Source organism: Heterodontus francisci, chromosome 10, assembly GCF_036365525.1.
Source record: "Heterodontus francisci isolate sHetFra1 chromosome 10, sHetFra1.hap1, whole genome shotgun sequence".
NCBI lineage: Eukaryota > Metazoa > Chordata > Chondrichthyes > Heterodontiformes > Heterodontidae > Heterodontus > Heterodontus francisci.
In genome coordinates this window covers 22,490,313-22,502,936 of record NC_090380.1, presented here as the reverse complement: position 1 = coordinate 22,502,936, position 12,624 = coordinate 22,490,313, and the positions used below count along the sequence as shown (strand labels likewise).

Genomic DNA, 12,624 nt, shown 5'->3' with positions numbered 1-12,624 from the left:
CTATTTCTGGTATGTAACTTGTGTCTTCAACTGTGAAGAGACACAAAATATTTGTTCAATGCCTCTGCTGTTTCCTCATTTCCCATGATAGCTTCTCTTGTCTCTGCCTCTAAGGGACCAATGTTTACTTTAGCTACTTTCCTTTTTGTATATTAGTAAAACCTCTTACAATTTGTTTTTATATTCCTGGCTAGTTTACTCTAATTTCTTCTTTTTCCTTTATCAAGTTTTTGGTGGCCCTTTTCTGGTTTCTAAAACACTCCCAATCCTCAGGCTTACTACTATTCTTTGCAACGTTATAAGCCTATATTTCTTTTAATCCAATACTATCCTTAACTCTCCTAGTAAGTCAGGGATGGATCTTGCTGAGTTTTTGTTTTTTAATGGAATGTATTTTTGTTGTACATTTTGAATTGTTTCTTTAAATGTTTCCAGCTATTTATCGACATATCTTTTAGTCTATTTACCCAATCAACCTTAGCTTGCTCTTCCCTCATGACCAGAATGCACAGACATAACTGAAAACTCTTGGAACTTTCCCAAGTACAAATCTCCAGCTGAAGCCCAGGCTTTTGAGACAGGCTAAGGCTGCGGATTAGGAAGTTTATGGAAGATATCAAAAGACACAAAACACAATTGGGTAAATTTTGTCATGTTATTCTGAATTTCTTTTGTCCAGTTTTGATTATAATTTTATTTTGGACATTATAGAATCGTACAGCACAGAAGGAAGACATTTAATTTAGCCCTTGGTGCCTGTGCCAGCATTGGAAAACCTTGGTTCCACAATCCTTGACACCCTTCTTTAACAAAAATCTATCAATCGCAGTCTTGAACTTTGCAATTCCCCAGCCTCAACAACTTTTTGAGGGCGAGAATTCCAGATTTCCACTACCCTGTGTGTGAAGAAGTGCTTCCGGAAATTGCCCTTGAATAGCCTAGTTTTAATTTTAAGGTTAGGCACCCTTGATCTGGAAGTAGTTTCTCGCCATCTATCTAACGTCAACTCCTCCAATCATCTTAAGCACCTCAATTAGATCCAAGTATTGAAAATGATGCCAGGTTCCATCCACTGTGGAACTAGCTGATTGCACTTAGGGCAGCAGTAGGGGTGATACTGTTAACCTCAGTATTAGTGGGTGGTGGAATCTTAATTCCTATCCAGCAGCCTCTGCATAAGTATGTACAGACATAGCAGATTCAGCTTTAATCCTGTTGTGATTAAGAAGGAAACTCTGCCTGACCTCACAATACCCACCTGAACTAGGTTCTGGAGAGTACTCAGGAGAAAGCAATCTCTTATATTAGATTTCTGCTTACTAAGGAAGGGTAGATGTTACAATAAAATGGGCACATTGCCGAAGTGACATCTTTGCGGCAATTGGTGTCTCTGCAACTCATGTTAAAAGCTGCCAAAAGCAGGGAGATCTTCGGAGCCATGTGTCTTATCACCAAGAGGACACCAAGCATACGAGAAAGGACAAGACCAGCCGGTTCATCAAACCTGCCCTGTCCTACATGGTGCAACCTGTGCAAGCCAGTCAGCCCAACACACTTACCCCTACTGCTACGCAATCTCCTGGAAGAGGAAACAAAAGCAAAAAATTGTTGGCCAATTTAAAGGAAAAAAATCTCCAGCAAACTCCTCTCACACTCCCACAGGTGATCAGGCAAATTTTGTTTTGCCCTCTCAGGTGAAAGCAAAAGATCTCATGGCACTATTTTGAAGACCAGGGAGGCCAATATATATCCCTCAAGAAACAATGAAAAACAGATGATCTGATCATTATCATATTGCTATTAGTGGGAGCTTGCTGTGTGCAAATTGGCTGCCGCATTACCTACAACAGTGGCAACAGTTCAAAAAGTACTTTATTACCTGTGAAGGGCTCTGAGATGTCCTAAGATTGTGAAAGGTGCTAAAGAAATGCAAGTCTGTCTTTCTTTTCCACTTGCTGGAACTTGGCCCTTTAAAATTATTTACAGTGAATCTACATCCCTTTTCAAATCTCCACAACGTGTGCCAAGGCATGCAGATTGACACAGTACAAGACTTGTATCTATCCAATTGCACAGAACCCCAATTTCTGGATTACCTCTTATTAACCAGCATGGATTGAGTCCAATTCTGTGAACTTGCACTGCAGGGTGGGGCATGCAGTAATTCTGGTGCGACTGCAGCTTTTAAAGGACTGCAACAGCCATTTAACAAGATGCAGCTGCTTAAAGGGAGTCAAAAATAGAACCAGGCTGACAAAATGCTGTGATGCACAAGAACTGCGAAGGCTGCTTAAAGTCACTGGATAGATAAAGTAGTTGTAGATGAAAATCAGAGGATGAAAATATCAGAACATAACAGAAGGCCACTTAGCAACTCAAGACTTTTAAATTAGACAGCATCTCCCCACAGTACTACACCAAAGTGTCAGCCTAAATTATGTGAAGTCAAGTTTAACAAGTATGGAGGTACAGAGACAGAGGTTGTGAGAAAGTGATGGGACGATGTAGGACCTGTACCCACTGTTTGATAGATGTCAAAGTGGAGATGCTACTATCTGAGAAGAAAGGAAGATGATTTGAGGCAAGGAGGACAAGGGGATGGAGAGCATCAACTTTGTAGAAGAGTACCAACATAAATGGGGATGGGTCCAGAACCATACAAACTGTTTTAAAACAAGGTAACAGTTGATTTCAGTGACAGATTCACATAAATAGAATATTCATCTTAATTGTCATTTTTTTCTTGAAAATAGTTTGCATTATCCAGTGGTGTAAATTAAGGAATTTTAATGGCACAGTCCAACAAAACATCAAGAAGTTGCACTAAACATCAAAGCAATGACCGAAATTCATGAACAAAACTTGAAAACTGTACAAACAACACAATGCGAAGTCAAATCATTTTGTAAAGTTCTCTGTGCTTGGCTTTTGCTTCTTGCCCACTGCACATTCCTCCACAAAAGTCTCAATTTTATTCAGCGCAGAGAAAAGTTCCAGCGGGACAGCTGGCTTAGTTGCCAGCCACTTCCTCAGCAACTGCACAGAACTGGATGCCATGGCCGTGGTGGGGGCTGGTGCCTGCTCGCTAGATCTGCTAGCTTTGATCTCTTGCTTACTTTCAGTGCCAGCAGCACCAGCAATCTTAGTGTCTCCCAGGGAACCAGTCTTGCTGACTTCCTTACTAGCACCAGAACACTCACTCAGCCCACTGTGTAGCGACCTGGACTTAATCGCATGCCGGTTTTTGAACCGGCTGATCCACGATGCTGAAACATGATCGCTTCCGAATTCCTCGGCCAATTCGTTTGCTTTCTCCAGCAGGATGAGGTCAGACAGGCCTGGAAGATTAGCCGTTCTGACCTGCTTGAACCAGCCCAGCAAAGCTGATTCAACATCGGGAAAGGCTGAAGTGCGCATCCGCTTTCTCTGGCTGGAAAAGTTCTGCTGGTGGTCAGCAGTGATTCTCTCTCTGTTTTTCAGGTAGGTTGAGAGGGTGGCTGGAGGGATGTTAAATTTCTGTGCCACCACTTTCTTCATCTTTTCAGGGTGCTCCTCCACGTATTTGATAATCTTGTATTTTTCCTCAATCGTAAGGGTCTTGTACTTCTGGCCAGTCATGCTTGCAAAGCTGCTCAGTCTCCACTCTAGCAGAAGGGACAATGTTTCTTCAATGACTTGATTTTGACCAGGTGGCTAATTGAATTAAGCAATATATATCATTGATCAGGATCCAGTCGTGACAGGAATTCAAATTAATCAATAACTAAAATTAAGCATTTTTAATACAAGCTATTCGGGAAATTTTGATTCAGATTAACAGACAATTCAAATTAAGAGAACTAGAGTGTGGTTGTATAAAATGCTAGTTAGGCCACAGCTGGAGTACTGTGTACAGTTCTGGGCACCACACTATAGGAAGGATGTGATTGCACTGGAGGTGGTGCAGAGGAGATTCACCAGGATGTTGCCTGGGCTGGAGCATTTCAACTATGAAGAGACTGAAAAGGCGAGGATTATTTTCCTGAGAGCAGAGAAGACTGAGGGGGAACATGATTGAGGTATACATAATTATGAGGGGCATTGATAGGATAGATAGGAAGAAACTTTTTCCCTTAGCAGAGGGGTCAATAACCAGGGAGGATAGATTTAAGGTAAGGTGCAGGAGGTTTAGAGGGGATTTGAGGAAAAAGTTTTTCACCCAGAGGGTGGTTGGAATCTGGAACGCACTGCCTGAAGAGGTGGTAGAGGCAGGAACCCTCACAACATTTAAGAAGTATTTAGATGAGCACTTGAAACGCCATAGCATACAAGGCTATGGGCCAAGTGCTAGAAAATGGGATCAGAATAATTAGGTGCTTGATGGCTGGCACAGACACTATGGCCGAAGGGCCTGTTTCTGTACTGTATAACTCTATGACTCTCTATTGCTGCATTGCTTCCAAAAAAATTTAGAAAAATTCTCTGTAACTATTGGTCCAAACTTCACTCCAGGAAGGTGTAGTGTGACCCCAGCCCTGACCCCACCGTTCCCTCAGTGACACCAGCCCCCACCCCACTCCGCCCTCAGTGAACCCCCAGCCATGACCCCACCATACTCTGTGACCCCGGTCTTGACCCCATTGCACCTCTGTGATCCTAACCTCAACTCTGCTGCACTGACCCCAGCCCTGACCCCACCACCACGCCCTCAGCGACTCCAGCCCTGACCCCACCACGCCCTCAGCGACTCCAGCCCTGACCCCACCACGCCCTCAGTGACACCAAGTCCACAAAGTCGTGACCCCCGCCCCACATCACACTTACTGAGCCTACCTGACCGCGCCTCAGTGACCCCAGCCCCGACACCACCATGCCCTATGACCTCAGCCCTGACCCCACCATACCCTCAGTGACCCTGGTTCTGATCCCACCATGCCCACAGTGACCCTAGCCATGATCACACTGCACCCCCAGTAATGACCCTGGTCCTGACCCCACCGTACACTGTGACCTCCAACCCCTGACTCCTCCAGCCGTGACCCCATCCCCAACCTCACCATGCCCTCAGTGAATGCAGCTCTGATCCCATTGTACACTCAGTGACTCCAGACTGACCCAAACCCCCCACTCCCCTGTAATCTCAGTGACTCAGGTCCTGACCCCACTGCGCAATCAATGACCCAAACCCCGACTCCGCTGCGCCGTGACCCCAGCCCTGACCTTATCGCGCAGTCACCTCAGCCATGACCCCACCGCACCCTCAGTGACCCCATCGCACCCTCAGTGACCCCAGCCCTGACCCCACCATACCTCAGTGACCCAGCACTGAGGCATCACATCCTCCATGACCCTAGCCCCAACCCAACCGTGCCATGACACCAGCCCTGACACCACTGTGCACTCAGTGACCTCTGCCCGGATCCCAAAGTACCCCCAAAATACTGTCTTTCTTCAGGATAGGCTACCAACCAATATTCACTCGAAGCCCACTGTCTTGCACAGCTACCTCGACTGTACTTCCTCCCTCCTTCCTGTAAGGACTCTATCTATTCTCCCAGTTTCTCTGTCTCTGTTGCATCTGCTCTGATGATGCAATCTTCCATAATCGTGCTTCTGATATGTCTCCAAGGATCCCTCCCACCCCCGGCCACATTGTGGTTGACAGAGACCTTGACTGCGTTTGTTCCATTTCTCACACTTCTGTTCTCATCCCTTCCCCACCCTCCCAGAACCATGATAGGGTTCCCCTCTCCTCTCCTTTCACCCCACCAGCCTCCACATTCAATAAACCATTCTCTGCTACTTCCACCACCTCCAGCATAATGCCACCATCAAACACATGCTCCTCTCTCAGCATTCCGAAGGGACCATTCCTTCCACAACACCCTGATCCACTCCTCAATCACCCCTAATGTCCCCTCCCCTCCCCCTCCAAAGGCACCTTTCCATGCAAGCGCAGGGGATGCAAAACCTGGCCTTTTACCTCCTCTATTCTCACCATCCAAGGTCCTTGCAGGTGAATCAGCGATTTACATGTATTTCTTTCAATTTCAAAGAATCATTGAATCATTACAGCACAGAAGCAGGCCATTCGACACATCATGTATGTACCGGCCCGCTGAAGCAGCAGTTCAGATACTGCCACTCCCCCCATTCCTCCTCTTCAGATACTTTGAATCATTAAAAAATGTAGAAAAATTTATGGCACAGAAGGAGGCCACACTGCCTATCGTATCTGTGCCTAACGCAAAACAAATCACCCAGCCTAATCCCATTTTCTAGCACTTAGGCCATATCCCTGGAGGTTATGAGAATTCAAATGCATAGCCAGTCGCCTTTTAAATTAGCTGAGGGTTTCTGCCTCTACTATCCTTTCAGGCAGCAAGTTCCAGACCCCCCACGTGAAAAGTCTTTTCCTCATCTCTGACTAATTCTTCTACCAATCACTTCAAATCTATGCCCCCAATCACTGACCCCTCTGCAAAGAGAAATAGTCTTTGCCATCCACTTTATCCAGGCCTCTCGCAACCTTGTACATTTCAATCAGATCCCCCCCTCAGCCTTCTCTGTTCCAAGGAGAACAACCCCAGCCGATCCAATCTTTCCTCATAGCTGCATTTTTCCAGTCCTGGCAACATCCTCGTAAATCTCCTCTGTACTCTCTCTAGTGCAATTACATCCTTTCTGTAATGAGTTGACCAGAACTGCACACAGTACTCAAGTTGTGGCCTAACTGTTTTATATAGCTCCAACTTAACCTCCCTGCTCTTATATCCTATGCCTTGGTTAATAAAGGAAAGTATTCCCTATGCTTTTCTAACCACCTTATCGACCTGTCCTGCTACCTTCAGGGATCTGTAGATATGCACTCCAACGTCCCTCACTTCCTCTACAACTCTAAGTATCTTCCCATTTATTGTGTAATCCTTTGCCTTTGTTTGACCTCCCCAAATGCATTGCTTCACATTTCTCAGGGCTGAACTCCATTTGCCACTTTTCTGCCCATCTGACCAGTCCATTGATATCTTCCTGCAGTCTACAGCTTCCCTCCCTCACTGTCAACCACGTGGCCAATTTTTGTGTTGCCTGCAAACTTCTTGATCATGCCTCCTACATTTAAGTCCAAATCATTAATATATACCCCAAAAAGCAGGGGACCTAGTACTGAGCCCTGTGGAACCACACTGGAAAAAGTCTTCCGGTCGTATAAACATCCGTCAACAATTACCATTTGTTTCCTGCCACTGAGTCAATTTAGTATCCAGCTTACTGCAACATTCCCCCGGATCCCATGGGCTTTTTTTTAAAAAACTAGTCTGCCATGTGGGACCTTGTCAAAAGCCTTGCTAAAATCCATGTAGACCGCATCAACTGCGCTGCCCATGTCAAGCCTCCTTGTTACCTCCTCTAAAAATTCATTCAAGTTGGTCAGGCACGATCTTTCCTTAACAAATTCATGCTGACTGTCCTTGATTAATCAGTGCCTTTCTAAGTGAAAGTTTATCCTGTCTCTCAGAATTGATTCCAATAATTTGCCCACTAGCCCAGTTAGACTGATTGGCCTGTGTTTATTCAGTCTATCCCTCGCTCCCTTTTTAAACAAAGGTACAATGTTATCAATGAGAAACGAAGGTGCTGGAAATACTGAGCAGGTCAAGCAGCACCTGTGTGGAGAGAAACAGAGTTATCGTTTCAGGTCTGCGCCCCTTCATTAGAACTGGAAATGTTACTACAATGTTAGCATTCTCCAATCCTCCGACACCACACCTATATCCAGTGAGAATTGGAAAATGATGATCAGAGCATCTGCTATTTCCTCCCTGGCTTCTTTTAACAGTCTGGGGTATATTTTATCTGGTCCTGGTGATTTATCCACTTTCAAGGCTATTAATCCCATTAATACTTCCTCTCTCCCTATATTTGTCACATCCAATATTTCACATTCCTCCTCTTTAACTACAATGCTTGCATTGTCCTGTCTTTTGTGAAGACAGACGCAAAGTACACATTAAGAACCATACTCGCGTCATCCGCCTATACACATGGGTTACCTTTTTGGTCTTTTATGGGCCGTACTCTTTCCTTAGTTATCCTCTTACTCTTAATGTATTGATAAAACATCTTTGGAGTCTCCTTAATTTTACTTGCCAATATGCTTTCACGCCTTCTATTTTCTCACCTAATTTCCTTTTTGATTTCACCCCTCCACATTCTATACTCCTCTCGGCTTTCTGTAGTATTGAGTTCTCGGTGTCTGACATAAGCTTTCCTTTTCTGCCTTATCATACCCTGTAAGCTCCTTGACATCCGGGAGCTCTAGATTTGGTCGTCCCATCCTTTTTCTTTGTGGGAACATGTTTACTCTGAACCCCATGAATCTCCCCTTTGAATGCCTCCCACTGCTCTCACACTGATTTACCTTCAAGTAGCTGTTTCCAGTCCACTTTAGCTAAGTCACTCCTCAGCTTAGTAGAATTGGCCTTACCCCAATTTAGAACTTTAACTCCTGTTCTATCTCTGTCCTTTTTCATAATTATGTTAAAAGTAACTGAATTAGGATCACTACGACCAAAATGCTTTCCCACAGCCACTCCTTCCACCTGCCCAGCTTCATTACCTAAAACTAAGTTCAGAATCGTATAGCAGCAGTATACTGTATTCACTGCTCACAAATGTGGTCTCCTCCATCGGGAGAAATAAACGCAGATTGGGTAACCACTTTGTGAAACATCTCTGTTCAGTCTACAAATGTAACCCTGAGCTTCCAGACATCTGTCATTTTAATTCTCTGATTTTTTAGATTTAGATATACAGCACTGAAACAGGCCCTTCGGCCCACTGAGTCTGTGCCGACCATTAACCACCCATTTATACTAATCCTACACTAATCCCATATTCCTACCAAACATCCTCATCTGTCCCTATATTCCCCTACCACCTACCTATACTAGTGACAATTTATAATGGCCAATTCACCTATCAACCTGCAAGTCTTTTTTTGGCTGTGGGAGGAAACCCACACAGACACAGGGAGAATTTGCAAACTACACACAGGCAGTACCCAGAATTGAACCCGGGTTGCTAGAGCTGTGAGGCTGCGGTGCTAACCACTGCTCCACTCCCACTCTGTTCCAATGAAGCTCAAAGTAACCTCGAGAAACAGCACCTTATGTTTCGATGAGGTACCTTACAGCCTTCTGGCCTTAACACTGGGTATAACAAATTTAGATCTTAACCACCACTCCCATTCTTTTGGGCAGCAGCTGTTAATGATTCTGCTATTCCCATTTACACCCCCTCTCGGCGCAGGCTTGGAGGGCCGAAGGGCCTGTTCCTGTGTTGTAATTTTCTTTGTTCTTGTTCTTTAAACTCATCTTTTGTTTCTTATTCCATTTCCATCTTTTTGTCTTCCACCACCATCCCCTTTGTCAACTAATCTCTCCTACATCCCCCCCCTTCCCTTCCCTAAAACCTATAACATCTTTAACATTTTCCACTTCTGATGAAGGATCATCATTGACTCGGTTTCTCTCTCCAAAGTTTCTGGCTGACCTGAGAATATTTCCAGCATTTTCTGTTTTTCTCCTAGTAAATCCACTGGCTCCAGAGTGACTGCAGGCCGGGCTCGGCGTACCCGGACTATCTGTAAACTCACCGCCGACACTCGGCCTCCCCCCCGGTGACCGGCCCCGCCGACACTCGGCCTCCCCCCCGGTGACCGGCTCCGCCAACACTCGGCCTCCCCCCCCGGTGACACTCACAGCTCCTCCTCCGCCGGACGCTATTGGGCGATGCACCAGACCAGGTCCGCCGGCCAGATCTTCCCCCGGCAAGAGGACGAGCAGCGAACGCATCTTTCTCTCCCTTCGCCGGCGGAGCAGCATGCAGTCCCGGCTGCTGCTGTTAGGGAGAGGCGGCGGTGGAGCCGCGGCCCTGCGGAGACTCAGGAACATTGTGGTGCGGCCGTTAGGCGGAGCCGGGCTCCGGAGCTCCCTCCGGATCAGGCGGCTGGCGACAGCGGCAGGTGCGGCATTTCTTTTTCTCTGGTGACTTTGAGCGACGCCGCAACCCCCTAACTGCACCCCAGAACCCCCCCCTCAAACACCCCCTTAACCCCGCACCAAACCTCCCTCCAAATTCACGCCCACATTCACATCCCCCTCAAACGCTCCCCCAAACAGCCCCCACCCCATCCCACAAACATTTAGATAATCTCTGCCCAAAAAGACCACATCTCCAAAAACACCATTCCAGATGCTCCACACTCCCAAGAACATCTCTTCCCAAAAAGTAAACCCACCAGTCATCCCCCCCTCCCACAAGAACAACCCCCCCCCCAAAACAGCCCCCGGATTCCCCTCTCTCCAAAAACACCTCCCCCAGACTACCTTCCATCCCAAAGACACCCCTGGACTCCCATCCGCCCAATTGCACCTGCCTGCCAAAAAAGCTTTCCAGACGTCCAACCCACCCTCCGAAAGCTGCCCCCCACCCAGACGTTCTCTGCACAAAAACACCTTTGCCAAATAGCAACCCTCGAGAACTCCCCAAAATAACCATTCCGCAACCTAAAACACCCCTCCCAAAAAAACACCCTTGGACACCCTCCCCAAAAAGCAACCCCTGCAGTCATTTCCCCCCCCCCCAAAACCACCACCCCAGATACCCCTCCCCCAGATACTCCCCTTTCCTCCAGACAATCCTCCCCCCCCTGCCCGACACCCCTGCTCGAATCGCTCCCTACTCTGCCCGATACACGCCCCCCCCCGGCAGCTGTCTGGCACCACTCCTGAAAAATTAGCAAATGAACAATAATCAAAGACCTCATTGGGCACTGGACTGTGGACTGCACATGAAGAGGTATCCAGACACCAGAGGCAATGCAAAGGAGAGCAATAAGGATGAAACTCAGTGTTGAGGGGAAGTGGGGGGTAGCGGGGGATGCCTTAAAGAGGTGTAAGATGGAGGACAGAAAATTAACTCAGAAATGCTTTGATATGTGAGGGCAGAAGGATGAGAATTGCTCATATCCTGTGATTCTACATTAAAGCTTCACTGGCTGTGTAGCTTTGAGACATCCCGAGGTTGTGTCTGTATATATTTCTTTCTGTCTCTGTACCTCTTTTCGAAAGTCTTTATCTCTTTTCTTGCTGTCTGTCTCATTTCTGTATTTCCTTCTTGCTTGAAGTACTTCTTTATCCGTAGGGTGATGAGTTGACACAGGTTGTCAGGAAGGATAAACTCAATGTATGACCTTGGCAACTTAATGTATTAAGTTCAAATCACAAATTTTAAATAAATGTGCTGCTGCAGAAAAATACAGTCAGGGGTTGAGCTTGTCAACTGCTGTTTTGCTGTTTTGTGTTCTGTTACTGATGACCGGTGAATAATTTAAAGCAGATGTGACCCTTTGGAATAATCTACGACTGGAATGACAAGATGTGGTATGAAGGTTTCAGAAAAGTGAAGTGCAGTGACAAAGGCCTGCATGGTGGTATTTAGGTGTTGTATGCTGCAGTTGTATCACTGTGACTAGTATGGGATGCTTTTCAATCTATAATGCAGCTAACTGAAGTGGCAAGATGTTTGAAAATGTCAAGATTTACCCTGCCTATTTTTAAATTTGTAGGCGACACAATTAGCATTGGAGATGTTCAATTTAAGCTGAAGCAGCCTAAAAACCCTGAACTGGTCCCCTTGAAACACAGTAAGTAAAACTTTTTTTCCTTTCAATTATAAATATTTTTCTGGTTTGTATGCTAATAAATGACTCCGGTTGGGACTGTGAAAGTATGGAAGGCTTCAAGGAGAATTGATTTCAATGACAAATGATATTAGTTATTAAGGAACTGTTTTGTTGCTTGGATTGTGAATAATTTTTTTGTAAAATGGATCTCAGTATGTGGGTATTACCTGGAAGGTTTGCATTTATTGTCCAGTGCTAGTGGCTCTTGAGAAGATGCTGGGCTGTTGCCTTGAACCACTGCAGTCCATGTGGTGGGTAGATCCCATAGTGCTGCTGAGCAGGGAGTTCCAGGATTTGGGAATTGTGATATATGTCCAAGTCGGGATGGTGTGTGACTTGGAGGGCAACTTGGAGGTAATGGTGTTCCCATGCACCTGCTGCCTGCATCCTTCGAGGTGATGGGAATCTGTGAGTATAACTATGTCCGGCCGCTGCTTGACCAGACTGGTACAACTCTTTTAAATTTGGTAACAGTCCTTACCAGTTAGTGAGAGAAACAGCCATTTACAGGTACCTTCTTATCCTGCTGTCCGATCCAAGGTGATAATCCACTGAATTAAACTCTGTATCCTGGTGCCAGGGTCAATGATGTCACAGAGCGACTGCAGGACATTCTTAACGGGGAGGGTGAACAGTCAGAGGTTGTGGTCCACATTGGTACCAACGACATTGGTAGAAAGAGGGATGAGGTCCTGAAAGCAGATTTGAGAGAGCTAGGTAAGATATTAAAAAGCATTATCTCAGTGGTAATAACCTCTGGAATACTCCCAGTGCCACGTGCTAGTGAGCATAGAAATAGGAGGTTAGAGCTGATGAATGCGTGGCTGGAGAGATGCTGCAGGACGGAGGGCTTTAGATTCCTTGGGCATTGGGACTGGTTCTGGGGGAGGTGGAACCTG

At 46.0% G+C, this 12,624-nt stretch overlaps 2 protein-coding genes across 2 annotated transcripts in view; one reads left to right on the top strand and one right to left on the bottom strand.

Moving 5' to 3' along the window:
* Positions 1–2,759: 2,759 nt before the first annotated feature.
* LOC137374337 (major centromere autoantigen B-like) lies at positions 2,760–9,724 on the bottom strand. Its single transcript, XM_068040241.1, has 2 exons — positions 9,635–9,724; positions 2,760–3,693 (listed from the first exon to the last, which is right to left on the bottom strand). The coding sequence occupies exon 2, from the start codon at positions 3,616–3,618 to the stop codon at positions 2,899–2,901; it is 720 nt and encodes a 239-aa protein (XP_067896342.1). The 5' UTR covers positions 3,619–3,693; positions 9,635–9,724; the 3' UTR covers positions 2,760–2,898.
* A 30-nt stretch (positions 9,725–9,754) lies between these two features.
* The window catches only part of vwa8 (von Willebrand factor A domain containing 8), a 402,749-nt gene continuing 399,879 nt past the window's right edge, over positions 9,755–12,624 (top strand). Inside the window, exons 1-2 of the mRNA XM_068040239.1 lie at positions 9,755–10,003; positions 11,609–11,686. Coding sequence (XP_067896340.1) covers positions 9,862–10,003; positions 11,609–11,686 — 220 coding nt within the window. The 5' untranslated portion in view covers positions 9,755–9,861. The remainder of the gene's footprint in view (positions 10,004–11,608; positions 11,687–12,624) is intronic.